The 13,562-nt window shown below is 42.5% G+C and overlaps 1 protein-coding gene across 1 annotated transcript in view; it reads right to left on the bottom strand.

Annotated features, from left to right (window-relative positions):
* ADRBK2 (adrenergic, beta, receptor kinase 2) overlaps nt 1–13,562 on the bottom strand; it is a 211,931-nt gene that overhangs the window by 10,293 nt on the left and 188,076 nt on the right. Inside the window, exons 14-17 of the mRNA XM_006869187.1 lie at nt 10,357–10,423; nt 9,555–9,655; nt 7,633–7,699; nt 1,741–1,836 (exon numbers count right to left, since the gene is read on the bottom strand). Coding sequence (XP_006869249.1) covers nt 1,741–1,836; nt 7,633–7,699; nt 9,555–9,655; nt 10,357–10,423 — 331 coding nt within the window. The remainder of the gene's footprint in view (nt 1–1,740; nt 1,837–7,632; nt 7,700–9,554; nt 9,656–10,356; nt 10,424–13,562) is intronic.

The raw sequence follows: 13,562 nt of genomic DNA, 5'->3' as shown, positions 1-13,562 counted from the left end.
AATGCACAAGCCTCCACTGGCAGATGGGTGGCGGCAGTATTAAATACATTCCCCCAGCCTGGCTCCGGTCATTGTGTCCAGGATCTGGGTTCCTCACGTACAGCTGTCACCTGGCCACAGGCTCCTTGTTACTCTGAAGTGCTGTCCTCTTTCTGAGCTCTTGGTCGGGAAGAACCCAAACCACAGTTAACAGGAGCTGTTAGTCTGGTAAGCACTGACTATAAGCCTGATGGTTTCAATAGGTTCTCTCATCTAAAACCCACTGCCGCCCAATAGATTCCAACTCACAGAGACCCATTAGGACAGAGTAGAACTGTTCCCTCGGGTTTCTGAGGCTGTCAATCTTTATGGGAGCAGGCTGCCTCATCTTTCTCATGTAGAGCAACTGGTGGGTTCGAACTGCTGCAGTTAGCAGCCCAACGTTTAACCTATGAGCCCACCAGGGCTTCCTTCTCTCATGTATCCTCAGAGACATCTCATGAATGAAACTTCCCCGCCTCCACTAGCTGCTCCCCATAGTAGGCCTCCACCCAGCCATCTCCAGCTCCCAGGTGCCTCTGGGTCCCCGTCACTGGCAGGCTCCAGCCCCCATGTTTGATCTGTTGCCCGATTACCTCCATCCTGCAGACCTGCATTCTAGCAAGGTCATCTCCTTCTGAAGCTACTTGAGAAAGATGAAGGGGCTGATATAAGCTCTACTCTGTCACACAGGGTAACAAAGACTCAAAAATTTACTCAACAGTACCCAAAAAACTGACAACAACTAACTTAGAAGTTTAGCGGTTGAATCTACCAAAGGTGTCATGGAAAAAAGTCCTGGGTGATCTGCTTCAATCAAGATTCTCACCTAGAAAACACTCGGGGGGGGATGGGGAAAGTTCGACTCTGTCAGGGCAGCCGGTAAGAGGGAGAGCGGATGTCGAAAGGAGTGGGAGACTCTGGGGTACGGTGGGGAGACAAGAGCTTGACACATAGGGATACATTTTGACTCAGCACCCTAAGGAGGATTATTTTCTCTCATGACTCACCACCCATAATTATGCCTTGTCTTACTTGGAAAAAAATAATGACGCGAACGTTTGAAAATGCAAAGGGTTACATAAAATAAAAAAACAACAGTGATTATTGCACCTTTGATTGACAAATGCAGAATGATTCATGCTATTTGCTCTTTGTAGCCCAGAATAGAGAGATCGCTTAAAGGAGTTATGGTGGCTGGTTCTTTTACACAGGGCGAGGGGTTCTTGATATCATGGAATGGCAGATGGGTGGGTGGGTATTGTGTTTTCCTCCCTGCTTCACATACGTTCAAGTTTTACTTCACAAATATTCTCATCAATAAACACTTGACCGTTGTTGTTGTTACATGCATTAAGTCAGTTCTGACTCGTAGAGACACTGTATAGGGTTTCCAAGGTGTGGCTGGAATGTTTGAACCACTGACTATGAAGTTCAAAGCGACCTTGAGGTCCAGTGATTTATCCTGCAATGCCACACCAGGACTCCTGACTGTTGTTTAATTTTTAGAAAATAAAGTGATTAGTTCACAGAAAACTTCCATTGTCTCTAAATAATAGAGATTCTTTAAATATCTATATTGTCAATCATCTTCATATTCATTTATAAGTTACATTCCCACAAGCAGCTCATTACTAGGACAATCACTAGGTATAAGACATTCCTAATAGAAAAGCTATCCTCCTACACCTGCCACCCAAAAGGTAAGTGTTCCACATTTACCTTAATGCCTTTGGTGTCTTCTTCATCAAATGACCCGATATCAAAGGCATCGGCAGCATTGACTTCTCCACGAGGAGGAATCAGGGGTGGGGGATACTGGAAGACCCAGAAAGTATGTGACAGTTATCAGCTGTTCCTCACAGCCCCGTCCCCACCTAACGTTCCCTAGGAAGAACACAGCACACAATATCAGGTATCAGTAAGCTCCACTGTGAGCAGTGTTTCAGTCACACTTACACAAATTCCATCACTTGCCAGGGGCTTCAAAGCCCCTGTATGGAAAATTCCCTATCTTTTAGTTCCATTTTCTCTTCAACTTTTGGGAGCCCCTTCCAAAAAAACATGTAAGTGTTTTTGCATTAAACAAGCCTAAAAGGAAGACCCACTAAAAAACTTAAGAGGAAAAACAAAAGACTAATATCCAAATTAGTGCAATGGACTAATGGACCATGTAAACATCAGTTTCCATCACCCTGAGATCAGAAGAACTAGATGGTACCCAACTGCTCCTATCAGCTTCTCTGGAAGGGATCTCACTAGAAGATCCCTGGAGAGAGTTGGAATAAAAATGTAAAACTCAAAATCATGAAAAAGACAAGGTTTACAGTTTGGATAGTGACTGGTGGAATCCTTAAGACTATGGCTCTCTCAGTCATCATTCAGGTCTAGAAAGGAAGACACCATCATGGCTCAAATTTCAGCCAAGAAACAGATAGGTCTATAAGGAGGAAACATCAACAGTAGGGAGGAACACACATCTTTAACTAAGTAATCATTTAAGATCAAAAGGGCAGCAGTGGACAAAGGACCAAGTTCAGAAGACTTAGGAAAGGAGGAGGAATGGAAACAGGAAACAGAGGGACGAAGTGGGATGAGAGATGTTACATTGTAGGGATTGCAATCAATGAGATGCAACTAAATGTGTCTGAATTGTTGAGTGGAAAACTGACCTGCTCTGTAAAACTTCCCATATTCCACACACACACACACACACACACACACACGCACACAAGACTAATATCCAAATATCTTAAATAATCAAATATAATGAAGTCCCTAAGACTGAACATACCAATGGAGAAAAGATTGAAGTTATCCAATACTTCATTTTGCTCAGATCAACCATCAACATTCATGAAAGCAACAGTCAAGAAATCAAATGACATATTCCATTAAGCAAGTCTGCTGAACAAGATCTCTTTAAAAGTGTTCAAGAGCAAAGACGTCAGTTTACTAAGGTGCACCTGACCCAAGCCATGGTATTTTAAATAACCTCATAGGCATGTGAAAGTTGGACAGTGAATAAGGAAGACCGTAGAAGAATTGATGCATTTGAATTATGGTGTTGGAGGAGAATATTAAAAGTACCATGGACTAATAAAAGAACTAACAGATTTGTGTTAAAAGAAGTACAGCCAGAGCGCTCCTTTGAAGCCAGGATGGCCAAACTTTGTCTCTCATACTTTAGACATATTTTCAGAAGGGTCCAGTCCCTGGAGAAGGATATCATGTTTGGTAAGGTGGAGGGTCAGTGAAAAAGAAGAAAGACCCCCAGCGAGATGGATTGGCACAGTGGTGGCAACAATGGGCTAAGGCGTAACAATTGTTGAGTTTGGCCCAGGAACGGGTAGTGTTTCATTCTGTTGTGCATAGGGTCGCTATGGGTTGGTGCTGACTCGATGGCACCTAACAACAACAACAAAGAGTGTACATTTGCAAAGCTCAGCTTTCAAAAAGTATATCCTGTCAGATGGTGCTAGAACGTGAGGCTGAAGGATGGCTGGGTGGAGGGAGTGCTCCAGGCCTGGCAAGTGCTCTGAGGTTAATGCCAAGGCAACTGGAGCTTCAACTCTCAGGTAGGCCTACCAGTGAGCTTCTCTTTCCTATTAAAGAACAAAAATAAAAAAAACACCATTCCCCTACAGTCTGAGTTCATACAAAAAAATGATTCAAAAGTTGATCATATATGTTTAAAAAATAATAAACCTGTGATGTCTTCCTCTTAATAAAAGCAATGAAAGAGGGAAAGGGAATTGCGCTGTTATAAAACCTTGTAAACTCTCCAGTTACATGGTGGTGGTGGTATGTGCCCTCGAGCTGGATCTTAATCATAGCAATCCTGTATAGGCTTTTCAAGGAGTGACTGGTGTCTTTGAATTGACGACCTTGTGATTAGCTGCTCACACCATGACTCATACAAGTTTATGACAAAAGCATTCTTGCATTTTAATGCAAAGCTATGACAAATGTAGTAACAGGTATTGAGATAAGAATTCCAGAAAATGGGACGCAACTGCATTGCTGGGGGGATTGCAAAACCTCTCTGGAAAGCAATATGGCGTTTCCTCAGAAGGTTGGAAATAGAACTACCTTTTGATCCAGCAATTCCTCTACTTGGTATTTACACACAAAACATATGAGCCATAACATGAGTAGATATATGCACACCAATGTTCATAGCAGCACTATTTACAATAGCAAAAAGATGGAGACAGCTTAAGTGACCATTAACTGAAGAATGGATAAACAAACTGTGGTACATACACACAATGGAATCTTATGCTACCTTGAAGAATAACAAGGAAGCAGCAAGCCACCATATAACATGGATGAACCTTGAGGACATTATGTTGAGTGAAATTAGTCAGTCACAAAGGGAGAAATACTGCATAGGACCACTGCTGTAAAAGTCTAAGAAAAAGAACCCATATTAAAGGGGTCTGGGATTCTTTGCTGGTTACTGGGATATGTGGGGTAGGGTGAGGGGAGGGGGGAGCACAGGGTAGGGAATAGACACAGGAGAGTTTGGATGCTAGGGAAGGGGGCAATACCCAAGAAGGGGGAGGAGAATGGAAGAACAAGGTGAATGGGAAAACAAGTAGGCAGGTTTGCATAGGGTAAGTGTTGTTGTTGTTGTTGTTATGTGTCATGGAGTCGATTCCACCTCATAGCAACCCTGTACAGGGTTTCCAAGGCTGTAAATCTCTACAGGAGCAGAAAGCCTCATCTTTCTCCCATGGAACAGCTGGTAGTTTCGAACTGCTGACCCAGAGATTCGCAGCCTGATTCGTAACCACTACACTACTAGAGCTGGTAAATAATAATGTATGCACAACCTTGGAACAACAGGGCTCTGGGAAACAGGGATCGATACATGGTTACAAAGGGCTAAAGGGGGGAAATAATGTTAAGATGCTTGGCTGTCTTTTGAATCTTGGTTTTCCTGGCATACCATTATAAAATAGACACTTGGGGGGCGGGGGGGGAGAGAAAGGAATAGCCAGAAATATCACCATAGAAAGCTTGTAAGTCCGTCTTCTGCCTATAACTGATTGGTATATCTAAAATGGGGCTAGAACTTGCCAAGTGAAGGAAGCTTTCTGTGGAGCCTCTGCATTACATAAGACCTTAGGTGGAATCCTGAACCCATCCAGAATCTTCTGAGGTGGGAAATTTCCACTTGAAAGAACAAGCAGACCAGTCTGGAGCAGCTAGAAGAACAGAAGCTACTTCCTGAAACAAAGACTGACAGGAAAAATACAAAACAATAATGGCAGTCCAACTGATCACTACAAGAACAAGCAAGTTGTTCGCCCAGGAGACTTGAAGGGAAGTGGTTAGGTCCCCTCAGGGCAAACCCCCTTCCAAGACTAAAACTTGAACACAAGCAGACATGTGCTCTTACTGGTGACCATGTTCGTCACCGATAAGGAAGTGAGGGAAAAACAGCAATGAAACTGTGAACTAGGCCCTACAACGTTCAATGGACTCCTGTGAACCCAGGGGGAGACCTGGTTGGCCAGCAGTGTGTGGCAAGACCTGGGGACTCCTGGGCCCAGAGTCAGTGACATAGCCACAGAGGACTAGAGTGGAGAGTGAAGCATCCAGCTGATAAGAAGAGAGGGCATATGCATAAGAACACCCACACTTGCAGATAATACCCACTTGACCTGGCTTCAATGACTGGATGATCAGAGCTCAACTGGAAGAAGAAAGAAGAGGAAAAAAAGCAATTTGATGAACTTGACCTACACATATGGATGCAGTAGCTCAAAAAAGGGAACAAATCTTCACAGCGAGGATCATTCCCACCCCCTCCATACACAAAGTAGACAGGGATGGGCAACTTGGACACTGGCTTGCGGGTGGGGGTGGGGGGGCTACAAAGACAAGAAGTTACAAAGGCTTACAAGCTTTCAAGAGGGAACCTAGATCCAGAGGGCACGGAGGAAGGTAAAATCTCCACTGAGTAGTATCCAATCTGTCTGGACAGGGCTGATGAAAGGAGATGGGGATAGGTTTCTTGTGGTACAACAGTGAATAACTGTTATCAGGACTGACTGTGAGGATTGGAAATGTAAAGGGAGACATTTTGTAGCAAAGGAGGGGAGTGATTAACTTTGCAGTCCAGGAGCGGAGGTTCCTGGGACCATCAAGGGAGAAGAGTGGAGTCTGAGACCCTGCCCAGAGAAACAGTGATGCCAGAGATGGAGGCAGAGACTATGACGTGTGGAGAGATGGAGCGGCTGGGGACTCTAGACCCAGAGAGGGAGAGGGGCTGTGTGCTGATGACCGGGGGGCAGGCTTGCAGGATATATACCCTTTGGTTGGTTGATGATGCATGGAGGGGATTGTAACCATGGCAGTGAAACAATATACGATAGGATGAATGTAAAGCTAATGTTCTCCCATGTAAACAATCACATAATTCACAATAAAACATTAAAAAAAAAAAGCACTCCAGAAAATGAGTTAAAATGCAAAAACGTTTACAATGATGTAAGTCAGAAAGCATTGCTATTTGAGTTCCAGGTCACACAAGCACAGGTTTACCCCAAACAAAATGTACTTCACTATGTCTCTGTGGATGACTGCAGACAAGTTCTCTCAGTCTCATTGTGGGTGGTGGTGATGGTGGTGGTTATGTTCCGTGGAGTTGGTTCCAACACATAGTGACCCTGTACATGGTTTTTGAGGCTTTAAAAGTTTTAACAGGAGCAGAAAACCTCATCTTTCTCCCACAGAACTGTTGGTAGTTTTGAACTGCTGACCGTGAGATTAGCAACTAAATTCGTACCCACTACACTACCAGAGCTCCTTTAGTCTCATTAGGTAGTCTTCCCCCCCAAAAAAAGTTCCAATCAAAATAATGGTTTCCAAAAGGATGTGCTGAGTCAGTTCAATTCAAGGTAGAGAGGTTAGCTCAGAAAGTTACGGGGACTGGTTTGGGGTATGCCAAAGGGGTCATCTTGATAGATTTCTCAAAGGGTACAAGATGATCATGGGTGCTTAGTAGGGAGAAGTTTTAAGGAAATGGACAAGTGCATTGGTGAGGAAAAGGAAAGGTACATGGAGGACTTGTTTTTCATCACGACACTGTATCTGCTCTTTCCTCCTGGGGAGAATTTCACTGGGAAACCTAACCTATCTACCTACAGCCCTGACACTGCCCTTAAGACCTGTTTTTTGTTCCCCAAGTCCAAAGAACATCTCAAAGGACCACAGTTTGAGTCTCCCAAGGATGCCAAAACTGCTGTTTTGACATAGTGTAAATCGAAGAGCTCAGAATTCTTCAAAGAAGGGTTAGAGAGATAGAATCATCATCTTCAGAAGTATCTAGAACTAGATGGAGGAGATGTGGAGAAACAATAAAGGCTTCGGTGATTTTGTAGCAATTTTTTCTAACTCATCTTTGTAGACACTAGAATTAGTACCTGATAGTTTTGCTTCGCCATAATACATTAATTTACAGAGGATATTTTCAAAATGTGTCTATTTCAGAAATTAAGTTTCACCAAAGGACACTGAACACACAGTGACACTCTTGGGACAGAACTCGACAAGGACACACACAGCATAGAGACACAGAGAAAGGCACGTGGGGTGGAGTACCTTCTGTAAGTAGACATGCTGCCAGTCAACGCCTCGGAAAAAACAATGTTCTTTCACTTCCTGCGCGCTGTGGATAACGGACAGAATGGTAGCGGTTGTAAGTATGTGTCTGTGAATAAAGGGTAATGCTCTGCAAAAATTAAGAAGCCCGGTGGCAAGGGCATAGGGCTGCGAAGCACATGGTTGATGGTTCAAACCCACCAGCTGCTCCTCAGGAGAAAGATGAGGTTTTCTGCTCCCAAAAGGATTTCTAATCTTGGGCATCCCGTAGCATTCTATTCTGGTTGTTTGGGTTTTTCAGAAAGTGTCTGCATTAAGAACTGTATCCTGTCCCACAGAGAGGATTATGACTCACAGTGATCCTAGAGGCTGGATTAGAACTGCCCCACATGGTTTCCATGGCTGTCCAGCTTTCCAGGAGCAGACAGCCTCCTCCCTAGGGTCACAGCAGCTAATGGGTTCACACTGCTAACCTTTCTGTTAGCAGCCAAGAGCTTTAACCATTGTGCCAACAGGTATTTTTCGATGTGGAGGAATCCAGAGAGATTACCTACTGCACCCGCCTCTCTAAGTACATTACTTGAGCACATTTTCTAGTAAACAAGGTGGAGGGGAACCCAGAAAAACAGAAGGCATGGGAGCTAATCAAACCAGGAGAGTAAAGGGAGACTCTTTGGATGGAAGGGCGCTGATAGTGGGGCTAGTCACTGGCGTAGGCATATTGGGGGAAAACTGATACTGCCTTTGAGACACATCCATGCAAAAACACAACAAACGCCACTTAAGGCTCATTGCTGGCTGCGAGGAGCCACGCTGAAGGTGCCATACTGAATACGTATCCATTTGCAACTTTTGAAATCAATCAGAGCACAGAAATTATGAATGTCACTTGACCATGTGAAATTAAAACTCAACATGGCAGAGACGAGCCATGGGGAGAGGCTTAGAAGGTGGAAACAGCAGGCAGGAATGTTAGTACCTTCTTTTTATATGGTGGGTAGTCAAAGCTATTGTTACTAGTGGGTGAGAAGGCACAGGGGGAAAGTACATCAGCTCAAGCAACAAATGCAAAGAAACCAAAACCAGTGGAGGCATTTCTTTTTTTTTTTTTTTTTTTTTTTATATTAGTAAATTTCCTTGCCTATCTGTGACGTATTTATGCACATAGCCTTTTTTTTTTTTTTTTTTTGGTAAGGGGAGGCTAGCCTAGAGAGAGACCCCTGGTGGTGCTGTGGTTAAGCGCTCTGCAGCACACCAGTGGCTCTATGGAAGAAGAGGAAATAGGCTGCTTCCGTAAAGACTGACAGCCTCCAACACCCCATGGGGCAGTTCTATTCTGTCCTACAGGGACGCTATGAGTCAGACTCAACTCAGTGACAATGTATCATTTTGTTGATTTCTTCATTGTTGTTGTTAAGTGTTGTTAGGTCAGTTCTGACTCATAATGACCCTGTATAGGGTTTCCAAGAAGCAGCTGGTGGGTCTGCACCACCAACCTTGTCATTGGCAGTCCAGAGCTTATTCCACAGCGCCACACCAGGACTCTATTTTCTTCTTTAGAGAGAGGGAAATGAGGGAGCTAATTCCTCACCTTTTAGAACAGGAATACGTCAGTTCTCAAACTGATATGTAAGGAAATGTGCATCTAAACATATTGGTCAGCTATGTATATAATAAAAATACTATACATAGGCATGGGAGCATGGTGGCTCTGTATGATAAGTACTGGATTGCGAACCACAAGATCGGTGGTTCGAATCCACCAGCCACTCCATGGGAGAAGGAGGAGGCTTTTTGCCCCAATAACAACTGATATTTCTAACACTAAGTGTTGGTTTGTAAAATATTAAAAATAATTAAAAAAAAGAATGTTTCCAGTTTTAAGGTAAAGATCCCAAAATGTAGAAGAAATGGGAGCGTACCCAGCTCCGTGGCAGCCAAGTCGTTTGTTAACATCTCGCTGAAGCAAGGCTTCCAGAAGTGATGTTAATTCAGGGGAGAAAGTGTCCGGAAGTTCCACATTCTGGGGAAAAGAAGAGCAAAATCTTACAACTCCATTCCTGGAAATAATGCCTTCATGCCCAATCAGATTCAAATCATGCTTTGGATAAGCACAGTATTCAGAATTGAAGATATATCAAGAAATAATGTTTACTCTGGAGAAAGAGAATTAGGTTACAAATCAGTGTCCAAATCCATCATCAAGCTGGGGCTATGTTCCCTCTTACTGGCGTCTCTGCAGGTTTTCCTTTGATTCGATCTCTTTAAGCTTTGTTCAGCTTACTCTATCTTTCTCAGTCTGTTGGGGAATTAAGTGTGGTTTTTAACCTTATATCTATTTGTATTAAATGTTTCCCTTAGAAGTTCTTCCAGGGATTATATATCTCTTCATGTGTTTACTTCAAAAACCATGTTTTACATTGGCCATAACAAAATGTACCCCCACCTCCACACCACAAAAACAAACCCAATATCAAGTCATATCCAATCCATAGTGACTTTACAGGACAAATGAGAATTGCTCCATAGGGTTTCCCAGGCTGTAAATCTTTACAGAAGCAGACTGCCTCATGGTTCTCCTATGGAGTGATTGATAGTTTTGAACTGCCAGCCTTTCGGTGAGCAGTCCAATGCTTAACCCATTGTGCCACAGGGTTCCAAATAGACTGAAAGTTGGAAATCATTCTATTGTTCTACCAAGAAGGTAATTTTAAAACCCCTTACCACTGTGAGTGTCATCCGATCTATTTCATGCTTATCTTTGGTTTTATGTTGTCTGAAAGGGCTATGGCTGTAGAAATAAAGAACATCCCATTAAAATGTGACATCATGCAAAGTTAACACATGCTATTGGCTAATATTTGGGTAAAGTATTATGCTTCATCACTGTTCACTCAGGACAGAGAAATACAAAAGCCATACACATTGACAATGTCCAGAGAACAAATGGTGCTTTGATAGTGACTTACCAGGGTAAGTCAAAGGATTACTAAAACAAAACCTTTACTAAAGAAAAATATCAAAATGTGAAGCTATTGTTTCTTTACATAGCTTCTATCTGGGCCTATACGCCCATGAAGGCGTGTTTCCAATTCTCTAACCCTTCCCAAAGAATTCTAAGCTCTTTGATTTGCACATGTCAAAACTGCTGTCTTCACATCCTCAAGGGACTCAAATTGTGTCCCACTGAAATGTTCTTTGAGTTTGGGAAAAAAATAAGTCTGAAAGGGCAAGATCAGGCCTGTAGGGTAGAAGGAGTAAGGTTTCCGGGTGAAACTCTCCTAGGACGGGCGTTGCAACTCTTAAAGAATGAGCAGGTGCTTTGTTGTGATGGAGAACACTTCCTTGGCACAACTTTGTCGGCCTTTTTCTCACCAATGCAGTTTTCCATTTTCTGAAAGTGTCTTCCTAATAAGCCTCCATGACCATCTTGTATCCTTTGAGAAAACCTATCAAGATGATCCCTTTGGTATCCTGCAAACCAGTCACCATGACCTACTGAGCTGACCTCTCTGTTTTGAATTAAACTGACCTCGCAGATTCCCCAGGAAGCCACTGTTTTGACTGGACCTTTTTTTTTTTTTTTTGCAGGCACCCAAATGAGACTACAACAATTATATTTCTGAGAAAATGTTTAAACAGAGACCTGTTTAAACACATTTTATTTGGAATAAGCTAAGCTAATGCATGTATGAAGGAGCTCTGGTAGCGTAGTGGCTACGAATCGGGCTGCGAACCTTAAGGTCAGTGGTTCGAAACTACCAGCAGCTCCACGGGAGAAAGATGAGGCTTTCTACTTCCGTAAAGATTTACACCCTCGGAAACCCTGTACAGGGTCGCTATGGGTCGAAACCGACTCGATGGCACTTACAACAACAACAACAATGCATGTATGAACTGGAACCCGAGTAACAATATTATTTTGCTTCCCCTTGTATATTAAGTCCTTGAAAAGCAAGACTCAAATTTTATTTGAACTACTTGATTCCTCATTTACATGAAATTGTGGCACTATGTAATTAAGATATCATCGGAAAAAATATATAGGTTAAGTCAACAAACAGACATGAAAATGAACTACATAAAATATGTCTTATTCTACATGATCCATGATTCCAATTACTCTGAGATCAAAAGAACTAGATGGTGCCAGCTACCACTTCGGATTATCTTGACCAAGGCCACAACAGATGGACTTTGGCAGAATGGGAGAAAAACATGGAAGAAAACTGCAAATTCCTAAAACACAAAGTAAAACAAAACAAGAAACAGACTTACTGGACTTCCTGAGGCTGAAGGACACCCTGAGACTCTTGCCCTGGAATACTCTTCTAACTTTGAAATAAGACTAAGTCATGAGTCAGGTCTCTTATAGCTAAATAGCCGACTGGCTCACAAATAATGACTGCCAACTGTGAGTACTGTGCTCGTTTTTTTTTTAAATCACCTAGATGAAACCAAATGGTCAAGAATGATTTTAAAACAAAAAGAAGCATGTAATGGGGGCAGGGAAACTAGATGAATGGAAACGGAACCACCAGAATGGAAAATATGAGAACGTTCACACATTGTGATGAATGTAACCAATGCCACTGAACAACTTGTATAGAAACTGTTGTATGAGAAAGAACCGTCACTGAAAATGAACATTCAGTGAAAACACAACAAACATTTTTCTTAATTATCTTATTCATGTTTTGACAAACAGAAACTTTCATATAATTTTCTACTTTCAGCAAAATGGATCTTAGTTCCTCAAGCAACTCAAGGAGTGGTGACCACACAAAAGCCTTACCAAGATGGACAGGATTTCACCACAGCCCAAAGAAATCAGTAACTTTCTAATCAGAAATTTCCAATAATGCATTCCTTTGATGATGACAGAGATAAACAGATCATATGCCACCAGACCCTCCAGAGTTTGGAGTGTGGCTTTTCCATATTTTTATGGGCAGAGCATCCCAGAGTTGGGTTCCAGTTGTGGCGCTCAACTGCTTATTAGCTGCTTAACTATGAGCCAGGCCTGGAAACGTTTAACATCAATTTCTTCAAAGTTCCTGGGAGGTGTAAATGGTAAGTAAGGCTGCTAACCCTAAGGTCGAGGTTCAAGTCCACCCAGACTCTGGTGTTCTATTTCCAAAAATGTAGCCATTGAAAACTCTTTGGAGCGCAGTTCTACTCTAACACATGTGAGGTCATCATGAGTTGGAATCAGCTCCATGGCAACTGTTTGATCAATTTCTTCATCTGTAAAATGAAGTAATGCTACACATTCTTCACAGAGGTATATGTGAGTAGCCAGGACGATGTCGATATACAAACCAAACCAAACCCACTTTATTGAGTTGATTCCAACTCACAGAGACCCTGGAAGACAGATCAGAACTACCTCTAGGGTTTCTGAGACCGTCAGTCTTTACAGGAGCAGACAGCCTCAGCTTTCTCCCAAAGAGTGGCTGGTGGGTTTGAACCGCAGTCCTTAGAGTTAGCAGCCCGATGCTTAACCCAGAATGTCACCAGGGATCCTTTGCCAGGAAAAAGAAAGTACCTCATAGAGTAAATCATTTCTGAGATTAAAAAAGCTGTTAACATTACTTTATAAAATCAATGTCCACTTGGTAAAGTACACAAGGTACATAATTACTACTCTTGTGTCTAGTACTCTGGGGCTTTTAAAGGAAATCTTATCATTAAAAGATACAATATTGCACATGCAAACTAAAAATTTTGATTTGAAAATTAAAGAAGGAATATTGATATAAACATTATCAACATAAAACCAAACGGCCAACACTCATCTATCTGTTGTGCTGTGGTGGTTTGAGTTGCTATGATTCTGAGGGCTATGCCACCAGTATTTTAAATAACCGGCAGGGTCACCCATGGTGTACAGGTTTCAGATGAGCTACAAAACAAAGACAGACTAGGAA

This window comes from Chrysochloris asiatica, unplaced genomic scaffold (genome assembly GCF_000296735.1).
Source record: "Chrysochloris asiatica unplaced genomic scaffold, ChrAsi1.0 scaffold00128, whole genome shotgun sequence".
Taxonomy (NCBI): domain Eukaryota; kingdom Metazoa; phylum Chordata; class Mammalia; order Afrosoricida; family Chrysochloridae; genus Chrysochloris; species Chrysochloris asiatica.
The sequence above is the reverse complement of the archived record's forward strand: the minus strand, read 5'-3'. Positions and strand labels throughout refer to the sequence as shown.